This window comes from Vidua macroura, chromosome 6, assembly GCF_024509145.1.
Source record: "Vidua macroura isolate BioBank_ID:100142 chromosome 6, ASM2450914v1, whole genome shotgun sequence".
NCBI lineage: Eukaryota > Metazoa > Chordata > Aves > Passeriformes > Viduidae > Vidua > Vidua macroura.
The window spans coordinates 30,583,089-30,595,562 of record NC_071576.1 but is presented as its reverse complement, the minus strand read 5'-3'; the positions used below and the strand labels follow the sequence as shown (position 1 = coordinate 30,595,562).

At 37.7% G+C, this 12,474-nt stretch overlaps 1 protein-coding gene across 5 annotated transcripts in view; it reads left to right on the top strand.

The window, feature by feature from the left end:
• The window catches only part of MEIS2 (Meis homeobox 2), a 175,931-nt gene that overhangs the window by 13,124 nt on the left and 150,333 nt on the right, over positions 1–12,474 (top strand). For all 5 annotated transcript variants that reach the window (XM_053979644.1, XM_053979643.1, XM_053979642.1 and 2 more), the window contains exon 7: positions 4,119–4,233. In XM_053979644.1, the coding sequence (XP_053835619.1) occupies positions 4,119–4,233 (115 nt within the window). The remainder of the gene's footprint in view (positions 1–4,118; positions 4,234–12,474) is intronic.

Genomic DNA, 12,474 nt, shown 5'->3' with positions numbered 1-12,474 from the left:
TTTTTTTTTTTTTTTTTTTTTTTTTTTTTACTTTCAAGGGAAAAAACGTTGGTAAAATTGTGTTTTCTAGGGAAGGCCGTGTGTGTAAATGAGAAACAGTGGATAGCAGTGGAGTGATCTCCTGTGGCCCTGCTAGTACAAGCTTTCCCCATATTGTCTCCTGCTTTTATATTAATTACAACTTGCATTATCAGCTGTGAGTCTGTAGCCCAGCAAATAGAAAATACTGCCCCTGGAGACATAGCTTCTTGTATCTATTTTCTATCTCCTTCTATTGTGCTCTACTCAGTATTCACTGCTTTTCTCCTAGTAGCACTGCTCTTTAACACAATTAGTTAAGAGCAAGAAGAGTACCATATTTGGCTCCCAATTATTAGAACTACTGGGAATAGATACATGTGTGCTGTTCACTTTCTGTGGTATCTGGCATTAGTTTAGGTCATACATGTGTGAAATTTTTATAGTATGCGCACGTAAACAAAATAGACAATTCTGTTTTGGCAGATATCATCCACACTCTTCAATGTGTTTCTGCAAAGTATATTACTAAATTTGCAAGAAGAAATGAGAAGTCATTCTAGCAGTTTGTGTAATTTATGTAAAGCTATATGTTTGGTATATTTGTTTTTTTTTGTTTCCTTCTGTTTAATTTTTTTTTTCAGTGTGATAACTCAATACAAATTTCATTGAAACTAACAAAAAAATTGCAACTAATATTAGTGGGCTTTAGACTAGGACCTCTTCAGGTACTTCAACTATACCAATGAAGTTTTCCCATGAAGCACACTTTAAAGTTGCCATTTGGTCTTTTTTTTTTTTTTTTTAGTGAAGGTGTGCATAACAGCAATACTTATGATTAGTCATTTAGCCAATATTTTTTTTTTGAGGGATGTGAGGTTGGAAATGGTCTAGAGGAGAAAAAGATCAATTCACTGAGTCATACAATCTTAGTCCAAGCCAGAAGAATGCTGCCTTTTTATGAGTCTGTAAACTCCACCCCTAAAATTATTTGTCATTTTTTATAATATTAAAGTCTAGTTATTTCTCTCCTTTTTAAATTCCTTCAACATTTGACTGTTGTATTTAGTAAATACCTTACCTTATATTTTCTATCCTCCAACAAAGCTCTGCCAAATAGCTTCCTCCTTGTTACTGTGTCACAAGAAATACATTGAATTTTCAATCAACACAGTGTGTTTTTCTCAAACCAGATCTACAAACTGAGGTCAAGAACAGCACAGCCTGGTAGAGACAGCAAGTGTTTTCAGCTGTGTGAAGTCTCATTCAGTGATCCTTTCCAAATTTTTACAGCTTTGAAACAGGCTGGTCTAGATTTTGAAATATTGTATGATAGGTTTTGGATGACATTCGCCTTCAAACATAGCTGGGCAGTTACCAGTTAATTATTGTAACTTTCATACATGTGATAAGGAGCTCCAACAGCAGCCAGCGCAAGAGAGCCTGCAGTACACAAAATTAGCATAACTCACTGTGTTCCATGAAAAGTTTAGCCTAGGTGAACATGTTGCAATTACTGTGATGTCTAAAAGAAGGTTCCAGCACGATGCTGTTGGAGGGCTAAACTCATGCTATGCTATTGTTTCTTTTCTTTTTCATGTATTTCTTCTAGCTCTTTATCTGATTACCATCCGGCAAACAGCTGACGCTAAGAGGCTGCAGAGGGCTGAAGAGCTCCTGTCTGCTGTTTGCCTTCAGCTTGAAGCTATTTGAGTGGCTTCCTAAGTCAGAGATAAAAAGAGAAGCTCATAGGCACAACTGTGTTTTAATCCAGGCTGTAAAGAAACTTGCACATTTTTTGCCTTTTATTTCCATCTGAACTTTTTGCTAACCTTATTTTCAAGTTTTTTGTTCTTTTTAATAACACCTGGGCTGCTTCAACTTTCAAGATCTTTCTTTTTGTGTTTCTCTCCATTTGACTCTGAAAAATGATGGTAAAATGTGGGGGGTTTATTTGTTTTTCTTGTTTTGTTTAACTGTTTGTTGTTTGGTTGTTTTTTTTTTTAATGAAACTGTGGGGAATAACAGTATTAATTAGAGAAGATTAACACAATAACCTCAATGAATATAAAATACCACTGTTTGTTTGCAGCTTTTTCCTGTTGTAGTTCTGTGTGAGGAAAAGTAGACCAGTATTCTAGGTTTTGAAGGGCTGGTGATTTTGCGCTGTAAGTGCTCTTGTGCTGCATGCTGTGCTGACAGGTTAGGCAAATTTCAGATCCTGACCTGTCTCCTGATTTTGCTCATGTCTTCCTGTCATGGAACCACATACGTGGGTGTATGTGTGTGTCTGTCCTTGTAAGGTGAAGGGGATTTGGATCCTTCTTACCCTTTGGTCACCTGAGACTTTACTGGGAACCTTTTGAAGTCATGGGCTCTTTCTTTTGTCTCTGCTGCGATCCAGGTCAGGCCCATCAGATTTATGTTGCTGGGTATTGTAGCAAGCCGTTACTTGGCAGTTCTATCCTGTGTTGCTATACAGCATGTGGTACTAATCAGTGCTAGAAGATTACTTTGAGATGTTTCAATATAGATTTTGGGACTTGGTCCCAATCACACTTACATTGTATTTTACAATGGGTAAATCAGTTGATTATGTTGAACTTACTTCTACTGCACATTGATGTAGATAAGGTCAGAATCAGTCCTGCTCAAAGAATTTATCCAACTTGTCACTTGCTGCTTTCAGCTTCTCCTGATGCTTTAATAGTCTAATGTTATTTCAAAATGAAGATTTAAACCACAATCAAACCTAAGCAACCTAAGAAGCAACTTCTTTTTTTTGAGGGGAGATTTTTTGTTTGTTTTGTTTTTGGATTATTAGAATGTGCTCGATTTAAGTTGTCACATGCAGGTGACAAGTAATGCAGGTCCAACCCCTCCTCTGATCTGTTTCATGTGTTCTTGCTCTCCTTTTCTGCCAGAGGAAATTCCATCTCTTGCCTGCCTTCATGTGGTGCTGATAAAGCTCTTCCTGTACAGTAGAATTCCTGTTTTCCTTTAAGCAACAGCAGGGTATTGGGAATGATCAGGAAAGGGGAGGAGGACAGGAGGAGAATACACTCAACAAAGTAGCACTAAACTGTAACATTAAGTTTTCCTCACTTATCCTTTTAAATAGCAGCTCCTCTCCCCGGGAAAGCCAATGCCCAATAAATTAGAAAGTATACATGAGTTATGTGACTTAAGTACAGTAGTTCAGCTTTTACTTAGCCAAGTTTTGAAAACTTTGTAAGTCTGTCTTCTGCATTCCCTTTTGTAGTGTTTTATGCATAGTAATGCAGAAGGAATTACATGGAAATCACTATACATGTGATTTTATATAATCACCTAGGGGTTGTTCTTGACAATTCTTGTAAGTGAGCTGTTAGAGTGATAAATCTAGAAAAGTCTCTTGAAATGTGTCATATCAAGGTGGTAGCTGGGGGTGAGGAAGCATCTTTCCTGGTATATAATGTCTTTCAGAGAAAACCTGCTTTTTCCTCTCACAACTTTGACTTTGTTGGAAGTTTTCCAGCATTTAAATGGGTGACAGAGAGGTTAGGGAGTGAGGACACACTCCTCTCCCGTGTGTGTTCTCCTGTACTTCTTGAAAAAGTTTCCCTCCACACTGCTGTAGTCAGTCTGAAAAAACAAAGTGTGGGGAGATACTTTGTATACCAACTATCCTGATCCTAATGAGAACACCTAGTATCATAAACTATGTAGGTAGGTACCCTTCCCTCCTCTGCCTCCCCTCCCCCCCCACTACCCTGTAGAGCTCTTTAAGAAACTAAGCTTACTGTTTATATGTCCTTAAATATTGTTTTCCAGTACAATTCAAACAATTAAATCCAGAAAACTCTGAGGAAAGTTTAAAAAAGAAAAAAAAAAAAAAATCTGTCCTGTGTTTTAACAAGTAAATCTTTGTATCTCCTCTGCTTGCCTTTGCTGAAGAATTATTACACTGTGCAAACAGTATAGGTGTTTGGCACATTTCACAAATGCTAATGTGTATACTTTCCTCCCCTTCCTCCCCTCTTCTCCCGGTTTGCTTTCTGTTCTTCATTTGCTATTGGAATGGGAACCGTGGAAAAAATTCCTTGGCACTCTGACACCAGAATCCTTCATCTTGGAGAGACCACGATGATGCAACCTCAACGCACTCGGCAGGCACACCAGGGCCCTCCAGCGGGGGCCACGCTTCCCAGAGTGGAGACAACAGCAGCGAGCAAGGTAAAAGGTCAAACTTTTTCCCTCCACAAAGTAGGCATGACTAAAATAACTCCAGCTTTTTTCATTATATCAGTACATCTGCCTTAGAGTAAACATGGAGTGGCAGACTTGCAGTATAATCAGCTGTAAGTTAGGGAGATGGTATTTCCTTTTCCTAACCCACTTAGCTGCATTTTATTATTATTTCAAAGCGAAATATCTAATCTTCAAACAAGCTTTGCAATAACAATTGATTAGTTCTGCCAATTCTTTTACAAATTTGGTTATCTACAGTTTATTTTTGTGTGGTGTAAGTAAATATAATGACAGACATACTCTCCAGCTGCGGTGCAGTTGTTTGAGTTGGGTTAAAGAAGGAGAGTTTAACCTGTAGTTTTATATGAGAAAGAGACTTCTATGTGAAGTTATGAAGCTGCTAAATTATATAAAATAGAAGCAAACCCTGAATCAGACAGAAAAATGTTTCTTGAAATGTTTGCTTGTACAGATTTGTTTTTGTTTCTGAAAATCTGAATTCTGAATGGTAAATAGAGATACACCTGAACCGTAAAACCTCTTTTGTATCTATATACAGTGAAAGTTTCTCAAGGTTCAGGAGGTTTGATTATTATTTTAAGGTTTTTTGTTTTATTTCCTACTGCATTGCACCTTATGTGTGGTCATCTGCATCCATGCTGAGTGAGTGTCAAAGGCTGTCATTCTGTTATGATAGCGTTTTACACGTGCTCATTAGAAGAATAAGTGACTCCAGAAGGTGTAAGAGTCAAGCCCTCAGTGCTAAATGTTGGGTAAAGATGGCCGGCTGTCATTCTCGATCTTGACTCAAGAGTCGATTTTTTCTTTTTTCTCCTTTTTTGATTTTTTTTTTTAGTCCAGAGTTTAAGGTAGCCTCCATTCTTGTTTTTCTTTGCAAACATGGTAAGCTTCTGCCAGTGAGAGAGACATTACCTCTTTAAGGTTTTATGATATGGTCTCACCATGAGATGTTTCTCCTCCATCTGCAGTATTTTGCCTGTCTTTTTCCCTATGTGCCCAGCAGAGGCAATGGACAGGGCTGATATCCATCTAGTCTTGAAGGATCCCAAAACTGGCAAAGGGCCTTCAGGGCTAGAGTTGCTTTGACTATTCTCATGCTGCAGACTGCCTCCCTCCATGATATTTGCCATGCTTAGAAAGCAGAAGAGATAAATGATTTCATGTCTCTCACATGGCCTATTGCTTGGCACAGAGCTAGTTCCCTCACCTGCCTGATGATCTGGTGCTGTACCTGTTGCGGTTCTAGGAACTTGCAGAGTTTGTTTCTGGTAGAGTGGTTTGGTTTTGTCTTCTATTTGTAAGAATTGTTTATACATTTGTAATCTTATTGCTGATAGAAAGCAGCCATGGCATAGGGTGTGATCCAACTCCAAAATGAGTCACAAGGATTTTTTGCTATGGGATTAAATTGGAAATGTACAAGATCCAGCATGAACCATTACAGCTTCAACAGCTGATAGGGAGAGCTTGACTGCTAAACAACGCAATGGTGTTATGTCTATTGGCTGGCCATAGGCCAGGATACTGTTGATCAAATGTTTACGTGGTATATTGTAGCTGAAGTGCTTGGTGTAGCAGATGATTTGCTTGCTTAAAAATCATTCCTTTAATTGGTCTGCCATCTTCATTCCATCCCTAGGGAGAAAGTTTCCTGACACCTGTATAGCCACTCTGCCCCAAGAAATTAAAAAAGTTCCTTCATTGAGTCATGCTTGTTATAAAGAAATTGCTCGTATACATATCCAGGGATCGTGCATTTCACAGTTTCTGATCCCTTGTTGTGTAACTCTGGGTGCTTGGGAAATATTGCTAAGCATTAGAAAAAGCAGTTGAGGACTACTACACCACTTTCCTTTAGAAACAGGTTTCTTCCAATATATATGATTTCAACAAACCTGTTATTCATTTCTGTGGAAGAGGAACAACCTCTGAGGGGCCAAATCAGTCACTACTGCTGTCCAGTGTAGCAGGGTAAAACATTGCTAGTATGTTTCCCTTTTTGCTTATCTGGGCCTTCGAAAGGAAAGCTGATGTCCAGTGGCAAATCACCATTCCATTCAGCTGCTGGCAGTTGAAAGATTATTCTTCAGCACCAGCAGAATTCCCATTGGAGATGGCTCTGGATTGCTCTTGCCCTCTCAGTCCTGGGAAAGAGTAAAGAGAGTGAAGTCTGTCTTGAATTTTCCTCAGGTTTTCTTCAGGGGTGCACAATTTACTTTATAACTCCTGAGCCAGCAGTGAGCTGGTCCCAGACAATGCCAAGAAGGATAGATGCCCTCTTGAGCTGTTCCAGTGCAGTTACTTACTTGGGTCAACGTGGTTTCCCTGCAGTTTTGCCAAGAGCTTCCACAAATGCTGCTTCAAGTATTCCACTTGCCCCAAAGGACTTCTTGGAAATGGGAGCTCATTAAAGAGTCTTGGGTTACATTAGCAACTTACAGTCTTCTCCACTAATGCCTGGTGGCAGCAGAGATTGATTCATCCTAGAGTCAGTCTCTTCTTTTGATAGCTTTTGATAGCGCTTTTACCAGGGGTCTCTGCTTTTGTCTTTAGTGTATGATGTGCATCCTATGATATTTAAAAAAAAATATTATTTTCTTTTATTTTATTATATTTTGGGGAGGGAGGAGATGGAAAGAATTTGGGTGAGTGATAACTGTTTTTTGCAGACTTACTCTGTATGAGGTAGATACATTTATTGCCTGTAAGAATCCATCCATAATTCTTTACAGTTTGAACCAAATAAAAATGGTGTAGACATTTTGTCTCTTTATGGAGGACAGTCTCTCCGCTACAGTGCATGGCTGCCCTTTGGCATCAAAAGAGTTAATCTAGTCTGTGTTTGGTATTATTAGAAACATGCTGGCATTGGAAGAGTTAAGTAAAGGGCCTTCAGGCAGTAAATGTTGAAAGATTATCCTAATTTTATTAGTGGTGAGTGTCTATGTTGTTCTTAACATGTCACCTCACTTGTTTAACAGAAAACTAAGCTACGCAACATATTGATCACCTGGCAAACCAAGGTAGTAGTGATCTGTAATCCACCAAGCAGTTATTGACTTTATCCCAGTTCAGATCCACAAATGCAAATCAATGCTGTATAATACTATTTTAAAGATTAGTAATTATGTAGTAGGTCTGATCTACTTTCCCCCTGCCCTGGAAAGAGTTAAATGTATCCAATAATAAAAATAAAACACTCTAAACATCTTACAAAGGAGAAAAAGGAGAAGCTGATTTAATGGTCTAATGAGGCCATCTTCCAGAGACTTGTTTTGTGTAGGGCTTGCTTTGACCTTTCGCTTTGCTCAGGAGCCCAACGCTTCATTTTTCACATTCTTGCAATTACGTTAACGCTTCAAGCATTTCTGACTCCAAGTCAGCTAGCAACACCAGGCATAACTCAACACTGTGAGTTTTTCTCCTCTCTGTAGATTCATTAACAGGTCACCGGGGTCCCAACTGAAATTTAAAACTGACTGGTTCTGTTGGGTTAGCTGAGTTATAGCAAGGGAGATGGCAGGAAAGGGGGTGAGAGAAGGGGAGGGGAAAGAGAAGACCCTGGGGTTTTTGCCAAGTAATACATGTGTAAAAAGTCTAAGTGGAAGATTAAAAGGTGTGTGTAGCTTTATCATCCACCCTTTTCTTTGGAGAGGAAAAAGCACATCTGAAAGTCTTCTGGGGTATGGTGTTTTCTTTATTCTCTGCAAAACAAAGTGAAAACAGCCACTGCTTTTACATAAAAGACTAAATGACTTCTAGAATTTGGCATCAGTTTGTACCACAGTGATGGATATGATGCTTCCAGACTTTAATTCCTATTTAATTTCTTTATGGGATATTGCAAATAATGAATATGGCAGATTATGCATGAAAAATGGGAAATAAATCTTTTTAAGGTTTAAAAACATGTGGTCTACAGGAAAGCACCAGGGAATAATTTCAGTTTCATGTTTTATGGTACCAGGATTGTATACCTGATCTGTCATATTCTAGTTCACTCACTCAAAGGGCCTGATCCATCCAAGTCAGATGGAGGCTGTCTTCCTTCAGGACCTTTCAGGAAGTTCAGCATCTTTTTAGGATTAGACCTGGGGTGACAAACTTGATCATAAGTAAGAAGCCAGAGATTAGAAAATTCTGATAGGTTATAGAGCAGTAAAAATAGAAAAGAGTATCACATCTACACATGTGAGTGAGTTTTTGTGGCTTTTTAAGCTTGATTTTTTTTTTAACGTAACTACTTGTGCTGAATGATCTGCCCCTTTATAAATAATATCTGAGGCTACTCTCTAGGGCAAATCTCAAAGTAGTTTATAAGCACTTCTGCACCAGCTTGATAGCTTTCATGATAGCTTTCTTTGGCAAAGACTCCATAATCTGGTTCAGGACAAAGTCAACTAAGATATTGACTGAAATGAAGCATCCTTCACTCTATGGAGTGATGCTTGTTGGAAAAATTAAGTAGTATTATTTTGTATTCAGTATATACCATCCTGTAATAAAGATAGTATGTAAATCAAATTTGTTTACAAGATTAGATGATAAAGCCCAAAGGCCTATTTTATTATTAGAAACTCTACTGGCACTACACAAAGCTTAGAACCAAACTCCAGTAGTTAGAAAAAGGAGAGGGATATGTTGATGTTAGCACCAATTAAAAAATAATATATTCATGCAAAGTCTTTGGAAGCTAATCCAAAAGCTAATGCTACAACTTATTTTCCATGGTTCTGTAAGTATGGTAAGCCTGCTGAAGCTAGTATGCATATTCATCGTAAAGATTCAGAACATATTTTTATTCCTTTGTGTTTTTACCTATAAAGCGATAGGGTATGGTTTTATTGGAGGAGAGCTGCCTTCTGTAAGAACGGAAATTCCTGAAAGGCAGGCTCAAACATCCAGACTGAAAAATCAAACTTGCTAATAAATAATGCTTCACTGGAGATGCATTATTTCAGAAGGCACAGCTCTCATAAAGGTGAACTGTATGAAGTATGAAAAACTCTTAAAGAACAATGACTTTTTTTCAACTGAGGAAGATACAGGAAGCGAGTAGCCCTTATTAATTCATCTTTTTCTTTCAAGTTTGAGGGGCCCGTTCTTGTGTTGATATGTATGAGTAGTTCCCATTAATGGTGATGGGAGTTACGCATGTGCACTGACAGAAGAATAGACCCCTTAGTGTTCAAAGCACATGAAATTTACATTTTTTCCATTGCTGTAATTGAGATGTTGACAAATTGGAGAATATTGATGGGCCTTTGTTTTAAGTATTTCTTGCCAAGTTTGCTTTATTTTCTCATGGTTTGAACAATGGTGTGGGTTCAGCAGCAATGAGTAATAAGGGTAGAGTAAAGATAACTTTGATTTCAATATTTTGATGTGCCAATAAGAAATAAATTCTTAGGCAAATGGAATATGTTGTTTTAATCATTAGCTATGCATGAAAGAAAAATTGATGTTGACATCTTTGCTGTAAAATCGTTGTAATGGGGCCTTCCTTACAATTCATTTTTGTAAAATTCATTTTGTACATTTTGCAGCAATTGAACAATCCCTGCACTGTGAATAGGCAGAATTCCCAGAAATACTGAGACAGTTGGCCCAGTAACTGCTGAGCTCACACTGCACACCACATGCACATTAACCATGATCATGCCAGAACCAGCTTAGCTAAATATAGTCAAATTTTTATATCCTCCCATCCTTTCTTTTATTTCTGTCTATTGCATAAAAAAAATAAATGTTTGCTGACTCCAGGAATTAAACAATAACCACAAAAAAGATGTGTGTCCCTACCCACTGTTCAATAAGTAGCATTAAAATTTCATAGTGAATTTTCACTTCACTGTACGGTTTTCTAATGATCAGGTTGGTAGCAACTGCAGATTCCTCACCTTTTATTAAATTACAGCTTAGAGATTGTGTGTGTGGTGTTTAAAATACTGAACTTATATTCAAGTTTCTCACCTCACTCTTACCTTTTAATCCATGTAGGTTTGCATGTTTAGATGTAGATAAAAATCTACATATACACTTACTTCCATATTTGTAGTATGTTTTGCTGGGGTTTCAAAAGCAGCCTAGTAAAACTCTGTCAATGGAATGTTTTCATAGTGGCAGTAATCTCTTTAAAATAACCCTAAATACAATATGACAGATGCCATCTGGAATAATCTTTTGCTAGTTGCTTTCAACTTTTATTTTTTCCTACAGCTAAGTTCATCTAAAACTGGTCACTTACGGTAAACATAGTGAACTCTTTCTTCCACTTTTGTATGTGAATGTTCTGAGAAAAAAAATTTCACTTAAGAGATTGTTACTGTGGAGAGGTTTGTCTCTGATTTCATGTTTCTGGTTATTTTTAATTTATGTATGTGTACGTGTGTGTATGTATGTTTATTTATGTATTTGTATTTCAAAATACAAAGGTAGGATTCCCCCTTAGGCTATTCCTTCCGTCTCAGATCCTATTCAGCCTAACCCAATTTGCCTCCAAATGCTAGATAACATCCCATTCACTAAATTATAATTGTATGTTTTTTACAATATTAATGGCTTCAAAATGCAACACATTCAAATATAAACTATTAAGTGCTTAAATATCTTCCTGTGTTGTTACAGGCTATTTTCTTCCTATATATACCAATTTATTTGAAAGATCTAGTGTTGGAATCTCTGGATTTTTTTTTAACATAGTTGTGTAAAGGGATGTCTCCTGATGCCTGTTAGAGTTTAATTTAGAGTAGTAATTAAACTTGAATACTGCCTCATAAACAAAAGATAAACAATAAACCAGCCACGTTCCCTGCTGTTTCATAGCTTTCTTTCCCAGATGTTTTATCCTGATAATTTTTACATAGTGAACTACCTATCATGGAGTGCTATGGACAGAGGTCAAAGCCTAGTTCTTTGTAATTGTTTTATAAAAACTTTTCGTTAATGAAATACTGCAGGGTTTCCTTTGTATAGCAGATAAAATTGTCAGATAACGAAGGACACTCATTAATTGACTTTTTAATTCTCTCCCTCTTGTTTATTAAGACAGCTCTTATTTAAAAAAAAAAAAAAAAACAACCCATAAGCTTTATTTTAACTGTTGATGTCGAAGAAATGTTTCTATTTCTTAATATGGGTTTGCCTCAACAATACATTGTAATACTCTGTGTCATCCTTAAAAAATAAAAATGCCCTTGCAGGAGCTGCTCTCTCCATGTTGATCCTAAGCAATGACGGAAATGTTCACAGTGGAAGGCTTTTAATTTTTCAGGCTGCTCCTGAGGCTGCCGAAGCCCGTGTGTCCATCTCTGGACCGCTCCTCTGTCAGCCATGATCTTTCTAATTGCCAGGTACTGGTAGGCCGTTCAGCTGCAGGAGCCATGTTATTTTCACTGGGTGGGGTAATTACTGAAAGCTGAGAATAGCTGCACTAAAGACACAGGGATACTTTCATGATCCCATTAGCATAAGAGAGGGTAAATTATTCATGCCAAGTGAGGATTCTATGGGGAAAAGTATAGTTAATGCACATAGTTTTTAAATGTATCCCTTTCTGCTCTGAGACTAAATTCTTGTTGGATTCAGTTCTCAGACATTTACAGGAAAGCTCTAGTGGCATGTTAGACGCAGTTCATCTCTCTCTGTTTGCAGCGCTCTCAATAGAGACCATCTGGCACAGATCCAAAAGGTGATTAAACAAAATGATCAGCTCTTGTTGCTGTGTTACATGTCCAATACTCTGGATTAAAAAACATGACCCACAACAGTCAGCTAACAATTTCCAACCCCCCCCCCCCCTTTTCTGTTCCTCTGTAAGAATTCAGATGGTCTGCAAATGTCTATGCCATCTTTGTGTCCTTATGGCCCATAATCATGAACAGGTTGTGCAAATGGCTCTTTCTGTAACACGGTCTGTTCCAGCAGCATAGAAACATCTCATATTAATTGGGTCAGTCTAATGTTCATAATGACATGGGGAAAAATTACCCAAATGTGTTCTTATAGTAAACAGTTAAAATGTGCCTTTCTCCGATTAGAAAGTGAAATTTGACATCAAGCTCATGTAGCTGATTTATTTTTTAAAATGGATGAAAATCAAAGCATGACACTGTCATCTGCTTAAAATAGTTTAAAACCCCTTCTAACCAAATAAAATAAAAGGTGGGGGGAGGGGTGAGCTGTGGTTTAACACCACAATCAGGG